General features: G+C 37.4%; 1 protein-coding gene across 16 annotated transcripts in view; it reads left to right on the forward strand.

The window, feature by feature from the left end:
* nrxn1a (neurexin 1a) overlaps window positions 1–20,273 on the forward strand; it is a 1,334,105-nt gene that overhangs the window by 85,818 nt on the left and 1,228,014 nt on the right. For 12 of the 16 annotated variants that reach the window (XM_052010791.1, XM_052010796.1, XM_052010804.1 and 9 more), the window contains exons 1-2: window positions 3,713–4,068; window positions 6,297–7,647. In XM_052010791.1, coding sequence (XP_051866751.1) covers window positions 6,927–7,647 — 721 coding nt within the window. In that variant the 5' untranslated portion in view covers window positions 3,713–4,068; window positions 6,297–6,926. Of the gene's footprint in view, window positions 1–3,344; window positions 4,069–6,296; window positions 7,648–20,273 lie in introns of those variants that run through there. The other 4 variants (XM_052010794.1, XM_052010792.1, XM_052010793.1 and 1 more) reach the window with 3 other exon arrangements.

The following is a 20,273-nucleotide window of genomic DNA, read 5'->3' on the forward strand; positions in this document are numbered from 1 at the left end:
CCACTATCGATTTCCTAGAGGTTACCATAGAGTCTTCTGCTGCCATGATTATGCACTGTTTTGTCCTGCAAGAGAGGGAAGCATGTAGTGTCATGTGTTTGATTGCTGTGCCTATCACGGTATAATAGTTGGCAGCGTGTGCAAGAAGTGAAATGTCGATATGAACTTTGCAGCAGTTCTAAGTGTGTGAGGGTGTATGGAACATTTTAAATGTTAGGTACAGATCCCAATGAGTATTGTTAGTTATTCAATGATGGATATGTGCTTATATATTTAATGACCTTGAACATACTTATGTGGTCATTGGATTACTTTTGGGATCTATCTAGGTCCTCAGGACTTGATTCCTGCCATTGATTCCCAACAAGGATTTCTTCTTGTTGCCTTTGCAGTGTTTTTTTTGGAGAGTCTTTGGTCTCCTATGGAAGTAAGAAATCTCTCCTGTCTGTAGTTTTATTATTGTGCTATGTTAGTATGTTCATGCATTTCCTTTTTAAAAGTATTGTCTGTGTAGTTCCAGGCATGCTAAGTAACCTGGGTGTTGTAATAAAGAACAATACAAATATGAAGGGTGATGAAGGGTCTTCGACCTGAAATGTTAATTATTTATCTTTCCTCAGATGCTACATGACATGCTGTTTTCCAGCATTTTTTTTATTTCAGATTTCCAGTATCTGCAGTTTCTTTTTTTAATATTCAGTAGCAATAAAGAAAGCAGCTATTGTTCTGCAGCTTGCAGCAATTAGTTTTTCTAACTAATCACGTGTCAATGGCTTATTGTCACCTCCTACACCAACACCTTCAACACACTGTCTAGAAATTGTGGAACCAATAGTATCCTTTGTCGTATCATTCTTGATTATAGAATTTATTTTGGATCACCTGCCAGTACAGAGCACAGCATGCATTTCATTTAAGGGTTGAAGGCTGGTTTTAAGGAGTGCAAACAAGGTTAAGTTCTGCTACCCACTCATGATAGACAATAGACAATAGACAATAGGAGCAGAAGTAGACCACTCGGCCCTTCGAGTCTGCACTGCCATTTTGAGATCATGGCTGATCCTCAACAATCAATATCCTGTTCCTGCCTTGTCCCCATATCCCTTGATTCCCCTATCTATAAGAAACCTATCTAGCTCCTTCTTGAAAGTGCCCAGAGAATTGGCCTCCACTGCCCTCTGAGGCAGTGCATTCCACAAATTCACAACCCTCTGGGAGAAGAAGTTTTTCCTCACCTCTGTCCTAAATGGCCTAGCCCTTATTCTTAAATCATGCCCCCTGGTCCTGGACTTCCCCAACATCTGGAACATATTTCCTGTCTCTATCTTGTCCAATCCCTTAATAATCCTGTATGTTTCAATCAGATCCCCTCTCAATCTTCTCAATTCCAGCGTGTACAATCCCAGTCTCTCCAACCTCTCAGCATAAGACAGTCCCGACATCCCCGGAATTAACCTCGTAAACCTACGCTGCACGCCCTCTATAACCAGGATATCCTTCCTTAACCCTGGAGACCAAAACTGTACACAATACTCCAGGAGTGGTCTCACCAGGGCCCTGTACAAATGCAAAAGAATCTCTTTGCTTTTGTACTCAATTCCCCTTGTAATACAGGCCAACATTCCATTAGCCTTCATCACTGCCTGCTGCACTTGCTCATTCACTTTCAGTGACTGATGAACAAGGACTCCTAGATCCCTTTGTATTTCCCCCTTACCTAACTCCACACCATTCAAATAATCCGCCTCCCTGTTCCTGCTCCCAAAGTGGATAACTTCACACTTATCCACATTAAACTTCATCTGCCAAGTACCTGCCCACTTACCCAACCTATCCAAATCACCTTGAATTCTCCTAACTTCCTACACACATGTCGCACTGCCACCCAACTTTGTATCAGCAAACTTGCTAATGTTATTCACAATGCCTTCATCTAAATCATCAACATAGATCGTAAACAGCTGCAAACAAATAGTGTGCTTACCACTGGCTACTCTCAGCATTATGTAAAGAGGCAGTCAAAATGAAGTTGATCTTCATTCGAGGCAACCAGCATGAATTAATTGTTCATCACATCTTCATGCCTATTTATGCAGGCTATACAGTTTAGCCCTATACATTTCCATCACTGCATGCTGTACATTCTTTGCATTGCGGATTATGAAAGTGTTTCCACGTGGCATGCAAAACTAGATGCACATTCACAATTGAGCTTCAGACCTTGTCAGACCTTCTGAAACAACTGAACTAATTTGAATCAGAAAATGTCAAGAGTATCCTTGTGTAAGATCTTGGGAGATGAGGATTGGTGAAATGGAAGGGTTGATGTGCAAATCAACCGGCTGTGGTGCATTGCAATCCTAAGAAGCATCTCTGCTCTTCCCCTATTTAAAAAGAGTACTTAGTCCACTCAATTTCTGATGATTTTCTCTTGAGAATCCTTAAATAAGCATTATCTCATTTATTTGTGAATACATGATGCTAAACACCTATTTAAAGTATCTCCCAAAGTCTCACTGACATGAAAATATTTCAGGTGCCCTTGAAATGTAGACATAACGTTGTGAAATTGGATATTTCCCCCATTTTATTAATGAAAAAAAATGAAATCGTTTTCCACTCCCCTACTCCTCCTCAAAATGACGTTTAGGTATCTTCAATAATTAATGTTATCTTCTAAATGCTAAAATCTGCAATATGGAATCTTCTTGAAAACTGACCACAGCAGCTGAGTGCCTCCATGACACAAAACCATTTTTTTGTAGGTGATCAAATCAGAACGGAATTCGGAATTCTGTGCCTCGGGTCTTGCCAATTTCGCTCTGTTGAGAAGAGATAAAGCCACTGGCTATGTCCCTGTTGAGGTCAATGATTCGGTATTATGCTTGCTGCAGCATATTAAAACCACGTCGCCAGGCAATTTGGAGAAGATTTACAAGATAAAAAATTATGGTACAATTTATTTGGAAGAATTTTAGGATTTGGTAATCTACCGGATACGCGAAGTGGCGAGGAATCCCTCAGTCACATCTTCAGCGATTCAAGCTGCAGTGGTCAGGGTGAAGCGGGATAAAATGCACCTGTAAATATTTGCATTCGCGTTTAAACCTTGCGTGAGTCTGTTGTCATATCTGAAGGTCAATCCAAATATAAAACTTTCATATAACCATACAGATATCAGGAGGAAATATCATGTAGGGTTTGGGGTGTCAACAAGCATTCATGTCAAACCTTGAAACACATTTGGGAGCTTGGTTGCTTCCGGTTTGCATGCAGGGGTTTGAATGCTTGTCTCAACTCTCACTCGTGGAGTACACCTGAAAGGTGTTATCTTGCGAGTACCACTTCTCCGTCTGGTCGCCATTAAACATTGCAAAACTCTTCTATTTGATATGGCCGAACACTTTCGTTTTTAACAATTTCTCTGTTGATTTCCTCTGATTTCGCGGAAATGGTGGAGCATATGACCGTTGCCATCGTAGTCCTTTCTCGCGTGGTGATAGAATTAATGAGGAAGATTGCCGACGTTGCGGTGTGTGTGAGAGTGGGGGACAAGATAGCGAGAGGTTGGATGGTGTTGCTGCTCCTGCTCCTGCAGCGCTGCTGCTGGTTCGCTTCGAGAGAAACGCCCGTGTGACGCGTTCAGCTCAGCAACCCGCTGACAATCGGAGCAGGAGCCAGAGGGAGTCTGCTGCCCTGCAAATGTAAACAGAGGCGGGTGAATAAAGTAGCAGAAAGAAAGGAGCTTATTTATATATGACCCGATCTTGTATATGAAAGCTAATTCCGTCGTGCAGGGAAGGTGCTGCAGGTAAAACTCCATATTTGACTCGGTTGTAGTGATGGAGCTGGTAGCGATGAAGCTACAGAGACGATGGCCCTGACGGAGACGGGCTCCGCGATGTTCATCTGCTGTAGGTAAAACCCGGCATGAATATCGCGACGGTGAAGGTGGTGTTCGCCGCACGTATTTATGGATTGAACGCAGCGATTCTTTTTCTCGCTGTGTACCCGGGTCGTTTAACGCAACTCTTTCTCTAACCCGATTTGATCTGGACCGGATCGCACGTACGTTTTATTTCATTTTTTTCCCCAGTTTATCATCGTTTCTTTATACGCTGGTGAAATATGAAGGGGTGGGAGATGCTGCTTTGTGTTGATGTTATCAGCAGGATAACCCGTTTAAAGAAAAAAACGGCAGAGATAAATCTATATATCGGATGTATAATTATGAAAAAAATCTAATTTGATCTTTAAAAGAAAACCCAGATGACGTGGAAAGGATTTTCTGGTAATGAATACAACAGCATGAGTAGATTTTTTTGAAATGTTTCGGCCGAGGATTCCCTTATTAGCTCAGGCAGTTTTCATGGTGTTATGGTTTAGAAGCTGAAATTAGCTACAATTTATGGTGAAATGGTCATTAACAGATCGGGAGGGGGTGGTGGAGAGGTTGTTAACACCTTGCAAGAATATTTTCTCTAATTAGCGGTTCGTTTAGTATGCGACTGTAAAGAATATTGTAAAGGGGCCTTTTTACAGAACTTGAATGCTTCAATGTACACACATTAAATTTTAAACCAAGTATAGCTGTCATTTTTACTTGTCAAAATAAATATTGAATTTATTTTAATCCTGTGACCAAACGATATTTCTGGATATTAAAATCGATTTTGGTATCCAGAAATGTAGTTAAAAAATATCTGCATAATTTGTGTCATTATATTCTGTCCCACTGTGCTTTGTATTATATTCAACGTGTATGCTGGTTCTTTAAACTGACCCATTCATGCTGAATCCTGGATCAAATGAGTTCACAATTCATGTTAACTTGATATTCCCAAAGAAATATTCTTTTCATGGTATAGTTTACTCATGTTTGGTTACGTTCCATAATCAAGATATTAAATAGCTCGTCAAAGGTGGGTAATTAAAAGGTAAGGTAGTAAATGATTTCCCCTGGTTAACTAAAATCACAATTTCACACTGTATGTCATTTGGCAGAAACACCTGTAGGGATCGCCCTGTGCTGAGTGTGTCGGGAGGCAGATTTTCTTCCCCGGTGAAGATCACAGCCTTGCTCAATGTTATTAATTGCTGGTACTTGCTGGCAAATATTTTGGAGTGTTAATTAGGCACAGAGGTTCAACGCAGGGTTGATAATAATCGTTTCGAGACTTGCATGTACTAACTTGAATATTAAATAGTGATATGTTTAAAAACAGATACTCCTAAGCTTGGACGTGAGTGAAAAAGAGGTTGCTGCATGCACATTTTATTTAAATAGTGACTATACTTTTCATAGTAACGTTAGAATTTTATATGCAGGTTACCAGATACTTATTTTTTTCGATACCTGTTCCTGCTGTGATGAAGTAATAACTATACCGTTGGTTTATCAGGTGACATGGCATAAATGAGGACTTTCAGCGATGACCATAAAATGCTTCTCAATCTGTGTTCTCTTTCCCTCTCAATTTAATTTAATTTAATTTTAAAAAAAATAACAGGTTGTTCAATGCAATTGTTTGTGTGACACCTTAGTTTACAGGTTTTTTGTTTTGTTTCACCAAAGTAGTTGTGGTGTTGTAATTATTATAACAGGATTGTGGTAAACAGCACCAATGATTAAACAGCTATCCTCAGATGTGCTTTGTTAAGAAAATTATTTGTTGCCAACATTCTCCTTTCATTACTTTATGAATTTTAAGTAGGGATAAAGAGGAATTGAGCAAGTGCTGTACACTTCCAGTGTAGTGGAAAAAAAATCAAGAATGCAATTGAATTTGCTGAATTTTAAGTTATCACTTCTTTTTAATATGTTATGTAATAATGTAAACTGTAAAAAAAAAAGTGGTGTATGTTGTTTTATTTTTTGATTGTCTTATAGAAAACAATGTTTTCTTTTAACATTATTTTCCAAAATAATCAAATTTTGTAGCTACCTGTACAAATTGCTTTGCTGAATAAGGAAAAGTAAGGATCTTAAAATCTGACAGTACAGAAATTTTGGCTTCATGGGTCAAAGATGTGAACAAGCAAGAGAAACAATAAAAGAAATATTTACATTTGTAATGTATTTTTGGCTGAGTTGCTTTATAATTAGTGAAATTAATTGTTTTGTAGTAATAAATAAGAGTTTGGAGTTTCCAGTGCATTCATTATTGTGGAGACACTGGGAAATGATTTATTCCACAAGCGGCCCTTTACAGGGAATCTATCACATACAATATTGTAAAATGGTTTTAAACTGAGTTAGGGGTCATGCAATTATTTATTGCTTTCATTTCTTGCAGATTGCGAGTTGTGCTGATGCCGCTGTAAACACTGGAATCACAATTTGGCCCTGAAAGGAAGACTTGCTGATAGGCTTTGCATGTCAAGTGGTTTCTGAGCTACTTGACAGTTTATAGTTTTCAGCACCACTGGGAAGCAGGCAGCCCAGGAAGCCATGAGTGATGACTCAGTGTGTCTGTTTTAACATGGTGGCATGAATCTGAGGATCTGTATTGGGAATCTGCCTCTCAGATCAGGTTTGGTATTTTAATGGGATTACCAAAGGGAAATACGCAAGTAAATCCAGAGAAAAGTCATCTTTTGGATCTGCATCAATTAGTTCCATCTCCAGAGAAAGTTTAAATACTATTTGTTTTCTTACCTGGAGCAACAAAGAGCTAACAGAGTAGTCTGATCACTAAGGAAAATCCATTGTGAATATGGGTTACTTAGAGCCTTCCTTCTGCTGAATCACCGTATGACATCCCTAAGCTAAAAAGTTGTCAACAAAATCTTGCAGGAGAGCTGCTTCACTAATTCTCTCCAACTTGGATTCAAAAAGGATACATTCTGCAGCTTGCAGCAAATCTACATATCAAGGTACTTATTATAAGTTGTCTATAATCTGTACATTAACCACATTTATTACAATGGCTTTTGTCATCAAGAAGAAAGGTCATTTGCTTTGGTTTGGCCTACTTTTTGGATGCCTTGTTAACCTTGGGGTCAGCCTAGAATTTACCGGAGCTGGAGGGCAGTGGGCAAGGTTCCCGAAGTGGAATGCATGCTGTGAAAGCGAGATGAGTTTTAACATGAAGACCAATATTTCCAGTAGTCTATTGGTGTACTTTGATGATGAAGGATTCTGTGATTTTCTAGAACTCCTGATTGTAGATGGATACCTTCAACTTCGCTTTTCAATTTTCTGTGCTGAACCAGCTGTTCTACAGTCAGATACTAAAGTGAATGATAGTCTCTGGCATACAATAGTTATTCAGAGGAATTTCAAGAAGACGACACTAATAGTAGACAAAGAGGTCAAAACGGTTGAAGTGAAATCAAAGAGACGAGATATGACAGTCTTTAGCAAATTGTACATTGGTGGAATTCCACCAGAATTTCATTCGTCTGTGCTGTCATTAACATCAACTTCAGTAGGAAGTCAAGAACCATTCCAGGGATTAATAACTGATCTCAAGGTTGGAAATGGGACCACCACACTTATTGATGGTCAAGGAATCAAAATGGATGAAAACTACCTTTGCACAAATCACAGTCTATGCTTAAATGGTGGAACCTGCTCTGTTGTACAAGAGAAGGCAATTTGTGATTGTTCTCATACTGGCTTTCAAGGAAAAGACTGCAGTGAAGGTAAGATGACTACAAGACTATTTGTACTAATTAATTATTACAAATTTTGACAGTTGTAGGGAAAATTATTGTTCTAAGATTAAGCATGGAGAAAATTATTCATACATACTGCATTTACTTTCCTTTATTCAAACATCTTCAAAGATAAATTGATTTTTATTTAACTTTATTCCTAGGTCATTTAACTGATGTTTTGAACTTCTGTATATTTGCTGTCAAACGTTTATAAGCTCTATATAACATGTATCTTTAAAGCTGAACCATGAATGTAAAATAGCTTGTTCTGTATATAAAAAAAGGTCAAAATCCAGCATCAGAATAATTGAGGAATAGTGAATTATCAGATTAGGTAAATAATTTTGACACAGGGAACTTGATAACTTTATTTCTAAATCCTAGTTTTATAAAGTTCAAGCTGGTGTTTTCTTGGCAATGTCTCTAAAACTTTACTGAAATACTCCCAAATCTCTGATTTTTTTTTTCTTTATTTTTTATATCATCCATAATTTTTGCCACACCATGCCTTTGCTTTATGAAATGCAGAGAGTGCTTCTGTTTAGTTAAGTTCCATTTGGCTTAATGGATATCATTTATAAACTGTTTTAAAAATAATTTTGTTTAGAATAACAAAAATAAAACTAAAGAAGCAATAAACAATACACATAATTTAATTAAACAATAAAATGCCATCTTTTAATTTACAGATTATTTGGATATGCAAGATTACTTCTTTTGGCATTCACTAAGTAGTCCAAAACTTTGATTTTTTTTACATATTATAGGAACAATTTTTTTCACTTTACATCTTTCCATTCCGGTTCTAACATTCTTTTGATATGATAAGGAACATGGATTTGAAATTTGTAAAAAAAAAAGAATATTTCTATGAGCTTAATTTTTTTGCACGTGCTCATGCTTCCAACTGGTTTACTTTTTAATGTGAAGAAATGTCATTATTAAGTACTGATTTCCCATTTGGATACAGAAGCTCACTTGTTGACTTGTAACCCTGTGGGTCTCCTCAGATCATTATTTAAAGTTACTGAGGAAGGAAAACTGTATTAATTAGATTTTTGTTCATCTTGAAATGTAATCATGTTGTTAGATACTCCAAGTCAGGTATGTCCTGATGCATAGCCAGACCCACTAATAAGTGTTTCAGAAAAATGCACATGTGCCCATTACGAAATGTAATCATAATTTGATAAAGTATTAGAAGATGAGGAAAGTACATCCCAAAAAGCTGCTTCTCTGTTATGGGAATATTATGATGATTATTTTCTTCAAAGAAGTAATGAGAATTGGAGATGCAATTTTCCAAAACAAGTAAGAGGTAAAGAATCTAAAATCAAAGATTAAGTTGCATCTTTTCTATAAACTTTCTCCTTGTTTTAAAAAATATTATGTACCTATAGCGTTGTCACTACCAGTTCATGCAGAAAGATTGCCAGTGATTCATTTTGCCGTTTATAATCTACCATTGCTGCAAGCAGGTCATATTTAAAAGTACCCATATTTATTTGTGGTATTCGCCTAGTATTTTTCTAAGCACAAAGTAGTTTGGATAACCTCTGGTCTCAATGCAGCCATCTTTGAATTATGTATATCCTTTGTGTTATGTATTGTTTCAACTAATCCTATTCAAAGGAAAAACAATTTTTTAAGGGGAGACTAATTTCCACATAGTTTGATCATTCATTTTTGAGCATAAAAACTTGGCATAAATGTCCTCAATCATTTTCTTGGTTCTATAATTACCTATCTCTTATTTTCATGCATGATCTTAAGTATAAGTTGCCCCAATTATATTTTGCATCCAATTTGTGTGGTCATTAATACCGTGGGAATAAATACAACTTTTCTCAAAAACTACTAATGAAATTAATAATTACAAATAATTCATGATTGTTAATTGAGCAGTGAAACTGTGTAACTGTGTAAAGGTTATTTAAAAAGAAAACACTTGAATGAAAACTGTGACGATCCTTCAATGTTCTCCTTATACTGATAGCCATAGTAGGGTCTTGCTCAAACTAGAAATAGTTTATATGGAGTCCACCAATCCCCAATTCATTGATTTTTTTTCTTGCAATTTTCCCTATCAGTTGTTCTTGAGCACTTGGGGATGTTATCTTGCTGTGCCTGAATCTATCTGTGCCTATGCATGATTTAAATCGCAGAAATAACACAAAATATTGTTAATTATTTATTACATTATCTGAGCTAAAATGTCACTAGGATGATGAAAGTGCTCATGGAGAGAAGAATGCTAGATTGAGAACAAAGAAAAAAATAATGATCCTCATTGCAAACTTTAAACAATATACTGGTTCTAACAGAAGAAGCACCACAATGTGTAAAAGAACAACATAACAGAAAGGGAGTGTAATGTAGGAGTGAATTAAGTAGTTCGCTCTGGCAAACCTAATTAAATATCAACTCAAGAAGATAATGTAATAAGTATCTGAAAATGAGACATTGTATGATAAATGTACTGGAGAATGAAAATGGATAATTGTAGACTTGGTATTCAATTAAAATTGCAATATGGAAGAGTGATATAATATGATAGTAACACTACACAGTGAGATTAACTTTACAAGTTTGCACTCATACAGTCAGTATGATACACTTTATGTAAAATAGAATCTATTAGATATTCTAATGTAATTTTTATACCATTGTTATCAGTTTACTCTTACTATTTCCTTGGTGATGCATAATGTATTTCTTGTTTGCTAAACTCCCCTAACACCAGGCTAAACCTGATGTAAAGTGCTCTCTTCTCGATTTCATTTCTACATTTGAGGAAAGTTGTGTGAGTTTCTGATTCAAGATTGTAACAAGTGAAATTTCTGCTCTCATGTTTTGCTGATTTCATTACTCCACTTATAGAGGTGTAGAAACTCAGCAGCAGTAACAATGGGAGAGTAGCCCATTGATAATATTGATCCACATTCAATATGTTTTTTTATTTGTAAAGTATTTTTTCAAAGTAGAATGAGTAAAGTCAAGAATGTTGCCCATAAATTGCTCAAAACCAAATATCTTATAGATGTTATTTTCAAGAGAAGTCTGGTGTTTCAAAGATGTTCACTCATTTGTATTTTCATTGCAAAATACACTTCTTTTATGCAACTTCTGACTTTGTGTCTATTTTCCTGTTATGCAGCAGAATGTTTTGTAAGCAACAGTTCTCGTCACTTGTTGTTTGCCAGTGATGTGCTCCATTTTAAATTATAGCATTTGTTCAGTTGCTTTCACAAGAAGAAGTATGATCTCTTAAAGACTGCAATATGTCACCAGTGTGAATCGATAAAATGAAGGTGGGGATAATCTTTACATCTTGTAGAGAATGCTGGGACTTATAAGATTTCAAAACCATAGGATGAAATAATTGCTTGTTGTGGTTTATGGGCTGATAAGGTGAACATTGCAAAGTTTTCTAATTGAAGAAAATAGGCCATTTCCCTCCCCAAAATAAACTTTCATTTGTCATTTTTATCCATTGTTGATAGTTCATATAAATTACATATCTACAGTGATGAACTAACTGTCCATCTTTAGTTTCCTGAGATTATTTCTTCTGTTATAACACATCCAGTTTGTGCAATTTTCATTGAAGAGTCTGAATTAATTCATGATTTTGCATGTGATGATCACAGGGACTTGCTAGTTGATTATTTTTTGTATAGATGATTGTGTTTTATTTAGTATTATGAGAGATGAACAACACTTGATTTTTACTTTAAATCTTTGTGGCAGTAATTGTGAGGATAGATGAAATGGAAATTCAATGTATAACTGATGTGTTAGTTGTAGAGTGAACTGAAAATTGGATTTATACAAGGGCTACGAACCACAATATGCGTGTCATTAACAGGTTGATATGTGAAGGATGTGCTGTTTCTTAATGGTGCAGTGGATTTATGATTTTCTAATGTAAGAAGGTGGTTGGGTAAAAGTAATGATTTATTATCATCAATATATGGTAAAATATTTCTGAAAGAATATCAAAATGATTAAAAAAACACATAAGACTTAGTATCATTTTTCAGTTCAGATGTTTTATTTAGTTACATGAACCAAGCCTTTAGTCAAATGATTTGAAAGCTTCTGTTACATATTTTGCATTGACAAATGATATGCTTTGAATTAGAGTTATGGATTTTTCCTGATAAAGCAGATTATTTGCCAGAAACATTTACTGTAATGCACATTTGATGCTTATAATATTTCTGCTTTCCTTGGCATCCACAGCTAATAGACTATTTGACTAAATGGCACATAGGGCCATTAGGAGACAGGAGGTTTCACGGAATAGAATCTTAAAATACAAATGACACATGTAGCCCTGTAGCAGAGAGGTGTTATTTATGCATGATTATAGATGAGCACTTGTAAGTTAAATGGCAAATAAATCATCAGATATGTCGGACGACATGATTACAAATGATGCCAGTTTAGTTTTCTCAGTAGGCAGTTTCTTAGCATTGCTGTTTACAGATTTTTTTTATTTATCATCTCCTAAATGAACAAAATAAGCCTTTTATTGCCTAGTTATAATTGTGGTGGAAGGAAGTGTAAATTATTGGTTATGCAGTATGTTTAGCTTTAATTAAGCGTATTAACATTCAAATGATTGGCAATTTGGTGTTGCAGTTAGAAAGTCACATTATGCATACAGTATTTTGTTTTCTTGAATAAGTATGTTTACAACCAAATGACTAGTAACTAGATGTTGTAAGAGATTTATTGAATTGAACAAACAGATATCAGTTGTATTACTTATTATACAATGCAGAGGGTTGATGTTTAGGGTATTAAACATGCTTTCAGGAGTTGGCCCAGATATTGAATGGCTTTTGACAATGTCCTCTGAATAGTATAATTGCGTATATTATTAATTATGTCCTTCCATTCTTGCTCCTACATAAAAGTGGTTCAGATGTTTAATAAATTATCTGAACATTTTGTTTCTGCAAGTCTATGGTAACATTGAATACTTGCCAAAATAACAAAATGACCAATAGAAATGTTTTTGCTTCTAAAGAAAAAGCAATTTAAGAGAGAGGTTGTAATACACTTGCACAAGTAAGGCACTGACTTCTGGATTTTACACTTGGAAGAAGAGTAGTAAAGGGATAAAGTGACGTAGTAGTGAGGTAGAATTGGGTTTCTTTAGCTTACATGTGGAATCTGGCAACTTGTCTTTGGATGATGTTGCCAGGAAGCAGTCCTTGTATGGGAAAAAGCCTTGGGAGAGTCTAACTGCTGTGATGGGAAGAGAAACCCTAGCAAGAATTCCTCTGGCTATAACTGAGAACAGTCCTAATAAGGAAAGAGAGGCTTTGGTGCAGGATGGTAAGTTTAACCATCCAAAGCTGCAAAGAGATTAAGGAGGATGAGGAAGAACGTTGCAACCACTATTCTAGAAAATGTCATTAAGGTATTGTAGTGATGTAGCAGGTAAATAAATCTGGATATGGAGCTTTATTGAAAATAGACATTGACTAAGGGATGAATGCTTGCCATAGCAGGGAGGTCAAGGATGAGTTTTTTTTTGATGAATAGAGATGCTGGCAGATTTGAATGGAGGATGGAGAGGAATATAGTAAGGAAAGCAAATGACACCTTAAAATACATCTCCAAAAAGAATACAGATGTTCAGAAAAGTGAGACTTTATAAGCAAACACCACAGCTTTTGGATTGCATATGCTTGTTTAGTCAAAGTATTGCAGTAAGAAAATTCAGAAACTGTAATATTTTTGGTGTACATGCAACTTTCCACTTTTGGGTTATTCAATTTTACAAAGACACATTACTTGAAAAGTTCCTAGTATCTTTACCTGAACTTTTATCTATCCATATGTTATGGAACTCTTCAGATTGCAAACAGTCCACAGTAGATGGTATGGGAAAAACTCTGACTCAAAATGCAAAGCTTGAAACATGCCCTTAGCCTGTAGTCTGTGGAGTAGGTAAATACTATAGGCCTTCACTCTAAGGCAGTGGGAATGAATACATCCCACTGTCCTAGAGTGAAGGCTTACGGTATGTGCAGAATACTTACAAGGGGAGAGCAGGGAGGAGCCAGACAAAAATATCTAGCCCAGGGCTGGTGGGATAGAGAGGGGATTATGGGTAGAGAAGGGGAGAGAACCAGTTGATGGAGAAGAGAAGGTGGTGTGTGAAGGGAGAGGAAGATTCTAGAGGTTGTTTTCTCAGTTTCAAACCTCTATCTCTTCCTTTCCTTTGTCTCTCCCCTTCCATCTTTCATTCTCCTCCACAAAACTCCCTCTGTCACATCCCTCTCCCCAACGTTTCACACTTACCATTTTCTCCTCCTACTCTCTCCAGTTGTCTGCATCTCTTAATCTGTTGCTGGTTCTTTCTCCCCAAACCAGAATTTGCTACTAGTGGCAAGTCACCTGTGCTCACCACTAAACCATTAACAGTTGTATCAACAATGCGTTTGCCTTTTCTGGAACCACTGATGTGTAGTTGGTGCTCCAAACCATCTCAATACAAAATAATGAAGACCTTCACAATAGCATCATGAGTTTAGAACAGAGCATAGAACAAGCCCCACCCATAATAAGGCTGGAGAAACTTATAGCTGGTAATGCTATGCCTCCAGGTGTTGCTGTCAACAACTTTGCATAACTGATTTTCAGAGATGTTCTAAAGTTCCACAAAATCAGTTAGATAATTAGAATAATAAATTGTGGAACCATTCAGGAAACTGAATATTTTAGATTTGGTGTATGTGTAATGATTAAGGTATACTTAATGATTTCATTAGTGAAGGATCCTTAAGGAAGAGTGATTGCAACGTGCTAGAATGTCATTTTCGGTTTGAGTGTGAAATGAATACTTAATACAACTATGATGTTTTGAAGATGAGCATTACCAATGTGAAATGGGAAAATAGATTAAAACATAAGAGGTATAGGTAAATAATGGCAGACATTTAAGGTGATATTTCATAATTAACAAAATATATTCCATTAAGAAATTCAGACTAAAGAAAGATCATCCACTTCCAGCTAATTAAAGAAGTTGAGGATGGTATCAGATTGAAAGGAAAAGCATGTAGTATTGAGAGAATAAGTAATACATCAGATGATTGGAAAAATTTTAGAGACCAGCAGAGGATGCTTTTTAAAAAATACATATAGAAGGAGAAAAAATATTATGCAAGTAAGCTGGCAAGAAATCTAAAAATAGACTGCAAGATCTTCTACAAATATGTGAGAAGAAAGAGGTCAACTAAGGTTGAGGATGACATTGGGGAGTTGATAATAGGAAATAAGGAAATGGCAGAGAAGTTGAACTTGAAGATTCTATCTTCATAGCATAGCAGAAAATTTAGAATCACTGGTGTGCTCAAAAGTGAGTGTAAAGGGATTGCTGTCACCACAGAAAAGATGGTATTCCAATTAATGGGACTAAAGGCTGACTACATCCTTGGGTCTAATGGCGGACATCCTAGTCTCTTAAAATAAATGGTTGCAGAGATGGTAGATGCATTGGTTGTGATTTTCCAAAGTTCCCTAGATTCTGGAAAACTGAAAATGTTAACAGCCAGACTGATTCACAAAGTTAAAGAATCATACAGCACTGAAACAGGCTCTTAAGCCCACCATGTCCAGCCCAACCATCAATTACCCAAATATACCAATCGGCTTTACTAGCCCTTGATCTATAGCTGTCTAGGCATTGACAATTCAAGTGCTCATCTAGATACTATTTAAATGTTGTGAGAGTATCTGCTTCCACCAACCAGCCAGCAGTTTTTCCCAGATTCCAGGCTTTTCGCCCTCTGGGTGAGAAGAAAATCTTCCTCAAATCCCCTCTAAAGCTCTCCCCTGTTATCCTAAACCTTTGTCCTCTAGTTTTTGACATCTCTATAATGGGGAAATGTTTCCTTGTATCAAGCCTGTCCATGCTCCACATAATTTTGTATAACTCAATGAAATATTCCACCCCCCCACCCCCCCCCCCAGCCTTCTCAGCTCCAAGGAAATCAAACAGAGCCTCTCCAGCTTCACTTCCTTACAAGAAAGTTCCACCCCAGGCAATATCTTGGTGAATTTCTTTCCAACCTCTCCAGTGCATTCACATTCCTTCTATACACAGGACTCAAGTAGTGTCCTTACTAATTTGTTATAAAGCTGTATCATAACTTTCCTGCTCTGATTTTCTATGCCCTGGCTAATGAAGGCCAGTAACTGCCACCTTCACCTGCACTGCCACCTTAAGGCAACCTTGGATGTACACCAAGGTCCCTCCATTCGTCAGTATTCTGCAGAGCTGTGTCATTCATTGTGTACATTTTGTATGCCTTATCCTTTATAGTCTTCCCAGAGTGCCCATTTTGCCAATTGATCAATATCTTCTTGCAAACTAAGACTTTCCTCCTCACTACCAACATCACCAATTTTCATGTCATCTGCAAACTTAGCAATCATACCTCCTGCATTCATATCAAAATCACTGAAGTATATGACAAAGAATAAGGGTATTAGCACTGATTTCTAAGGTACACCACTGGACACAGGCCCCCTGCCTCCTTTGAGCCAATTTTGGATCTAATTTGTCTTCCATGCCATGGGATCCAGTCATTTAGACCAGTTTCCCATGTAGGGCAGGCACAGTAGTGTAGTGGTTAGCACAATGCTTTACAGAGCCAGTGACCCGGGTTCAAATCCGGCCAGTCTGTAAGGAGTCTGTATGTTCTCCCCGTGTCTGCGTGGGTTTCCTCCAGGTGCTCTGGTTTCCTCCCACATTCCAAAGACGTACAGGTTAGGAAGTTGTAGGCATGCTATGTTAGCGCCAGAAGCGTGGCGACACTTGCCGGCTGCCCCCAGAACACTCTACACAAAAGATGTATTTCACTGTGTGTTTTGATGTATATGTGACTAATAAAGAAATCTTACCTTAAAAAGCTTTACAATCAAATTGGTCAGACTGACAAAGCCATGCTGATTACCTTTGATTAATCCCTGCCTTTCAAAGTGTAAAAACTTAATTTTGTTTGTCGGGACTTTTGCTAATAATTTCCCCAACACTGAGATTCGATTCACTGGCCAGTAATTACCTAACTTATTCCTGCTGCCCTTCTTGAATGCAGGTACCACATTTGCTGTCTTACAGTCATCTGACATCTCACTTGTGGCCAGCAAAGACTTACAATTCTTTGTCACGGCCCTGGCAATCACTTCTCTTGTCACCCAGAGCAGCTTGAAATACGTCTCATCAGACCCTGGGGATTTATCCATCTTTAAGCCTGTTTAAGGCACTTAATTCCTTCTCCTTTAATACTATCATCTTCTGGAATTTCACCATCTCCCTCACTGAAATTTCAAGCTGCATTGCCCTTCTGAGTGAATACAGATAAGAAGTATTCACTTAAAACCTCATCTATGTGCTCTGGCTTGATACACAGATTGCCATTTTGATCCCTAATGGACCTGGTTACTCTTTTGCTCTTAATATACTCATAAAAAGGTTTGGAATTTTCCTTAATCCTACCTGCCAGTGATATGTTACATATCCTCTTTGCCCTCCTACTCTCTGTAAGTATCCTACACTTCCTTTACTCCTGAATAGCCTCCCGTGTTTTCGGTTCTTTGTACCTGGCTTATGCTTCATATTTTTTATCTAGCTTTGATATTCCTTAATATCCCGGGTTCTCTAGACTTGCTGTCATTTCGAGTCATCCTCATTAGAACACATTGATGCTGAACTCTCAACTATCTCCATTTAAATGCTTCTCACTGGTTGGCTGTGAATGTGCCTGCAAGTAGCTGCTCCCAGACTGCTTTTGCAAGTTCCTGTCTAGTAATATTGAAATTGGCCCTCCTCCAATCCGGACTTTAAGTTCCAGACCATCCCTATACATTGCCATAACTACCCTGAAGCTTATAGAGTTATGGTCACCATCTCTGAAATGCTCTCCCATTGATAGTCCAACCACTTGCTCTACCACATTCACTGAGGTTATGTCCAGTACAGCCCTTCCTCAAGATGGACCATCCGCATGCTGGCTCAAAAAGTTCTTCTGAATGTGCTTTAAAAATTGAACCCCCTCTGAGCCTTTCACGCTAACTAGTTAATATTGTGGAATTTGAAATCCCCTACTATTGTAACCTTATGACTCTACATCTTTCTGAGATTTGTCTACATATCTGCTCCTCTATCTCCCACTGACTGCTAGGAGGCCTTTTGTATACTCCCAGCAAAGTAATTGCCCCTTTCTGTTCCTAAATTCTACACATATGGGCTCATTTGAAGTGCCTTCTCAGATGTCCTCCCTCTTCACTGCAGGAATGTCTATTACAAACCCTTACCTCCCCCCACCCTTTCATGCCTGAAGATTCTATACCTTGGAGTGTCGAGTTACCTGACATACCCTTCTTTCAACCATGTTTTGATAGCAACAGCATCATATTCCCACATGCTGATCAATAGTCCATGTTCATTTGCCTTTCTATTCCAAATCCTTGCATAATGGTCCTGCATTCCTCTCCTATTCCTTATCACACTATGTTTGCTTTGCCTACTGGATTGACTTAGATTTCCTGCAATATTTGACTGCATCACCATCTCAACTGTATATCTGCTCTGCACCCCATTCCACTGCCAATTTAGTTTAATTCCTTCTCAACAGCACGAGCAACTCTTCCTCTAAGGATGTTAGTCCTATTTTGGTTCAGGTGCAACCCGTCCAGCTGAAAGCAGGAAGCTATCAATTAGCCTGATATCTATGATTGGGAAAATGCCAGAATGCATTATTAAGAAGTAATGGTAGGAGATTTAGAAAATGATTTTACGATCAAGCATCAACTTGGTTTTACGGAAAGTGAGTTGTGTTTGACAAATTCATTTGGATTCATTGAGGATCTGAGTCAGGATGAATAAAGGGGTCTAGTAGCTGCAGTACATTTGGATTTTAAAGGGGCATTCAGTAAGTGACCACATAAAAGGGAAGAGCTTGTGGCATGGGAGGGTAATAGATTAGTATGGAAAAAGGATTAGCAAATTAACGGAGTCAGGATAAATGGGCCATTTTCAGATTGGCAAACTACAATCAGTGGACTACCACAGGGGTCAGTGCTGAGACCTCAACTATTTACAGTCTATATTACTGATTTAGGTGAAGTGCATTTGCTGATGATACAAATATTGGTGGGAATGTAAGTTGTGAGGCAAATACAAAGTCTACGCAATTAAATATAGATGGGTTAACTGAGTGGCAGATTATAATATGGGGAGATGTGAGATTATCCACTGTGGTAGGAAGGATTTAAAAAAAAATCAGAATATCATTTACAATGGAGTAAGTTTGCAGAATGCTGTGGTGCAGAGGGATCTAATTGTCCTTGTGCATGGAACAGAAACTTAGCATGCATGTTGTTAGGAAGGCAAATGGACTGTTGGACATCATTATAAAGGGGATGGAGTTTAAAAGCAGGGGAAAAAAACCTGAGATGCTGAAAATCTGAAACTAAAACAGAAAATGTTTGAAATACTCAGCAGATCAGGCAGTATTTCTAGAGAAACAATTAATATCTCGCATCAATAACCTTTCATTGGAACCAGGAAAGTTAGAAAAGGGGAAGGTGTAGAGAGACCAAGAAAAGAGACTGAATGACACAAGTGGTAGTGGTGTCATCTGAAGGAGAGGCTTGTTAATCACCTCTGGTCTGTCTGGAGGAGTTGTAAGTAAAAGGAGATCAAAGACAAGAGAAATAGAAACATTGCTGGACATCTGAAATTAAAGCAAATGTGTGAAATTCCCATCAGGATGGGCAGCATCTGCAGAGAGAGAAAAATAGAGTTAACTTTACAGATTGGTGACCTCTCAGTGTTGAGTTCTGAAGGCTATAATGTACCTGGGCAGGAGATGAGATACTGTTTCTCAAGCTTACCTCGGAAATTTAAAAAAAATTCAAAATTGAAATTCCTCAACCATTTTAAAACAATTAAGAGCATAAGAAAGAGGAGGAGGAGGAGGAGGCCATCCAGCCCTTCAAGCTTGCTCCACCATTCGTAAAGAACTTGGCTGATCTTCTCTGTCATATTCCAGCACTGTCTCCATTATCTTTGATTCACTTATAGTCCAGAAATCTATTGACCTGTATTTTGAATGAATTTAAAAATTTGAGCCTTTTAAGCCCTTTGGTACCCTCTGAGTGAAGAAATTTCTTCTCATGTTAACCCACCATACTTAAATTGTGATCCCAGGTCCTAGATTGTTCAGTCATGGGAAATATTTTCCTTAAATTGAGCCCTTCAAGAATTTTGTATATTTTGATGAGATCTCCTCTCATTCTGCTGAACTCCAGAGAATGCAGTCTGTCTACTCTATCTCACCACATGTAGCTATTCTGCCATCCCTAGAACCAGTCTAGTGAATATTCACTGCACTTTGTCTATGGTAAGAACTTTTTTTCTCAGATGGAGAGACCAAAACTGTACACATTATTTGATGTTAGTTATAATGAAAAGCTCTATACAATTGCACTAAGACTTCCTTATTCCTATAATCAAAACTCTTATTTAAAAAAAAGGACTATACTCTTTGTCCTCTTAATCATTTGCTGTTTTGGCATGCTGG

Source organism: Pristis pectinata, chromosome 3 (assembly GCF_009764475.1).
Source record: "Pristis pectinata isolate sPriPec2 chromosome 3, sPriPec2.1.pri, whole genome shotgun sequence".
NCBI classification, from domain to species: domain Eukaryota; kingdom Metazoa; phylum Chordata; class Chondrichthyes; order Rhinopristiformes; family Pristidae; genus Pristis; species Pristis pectinata.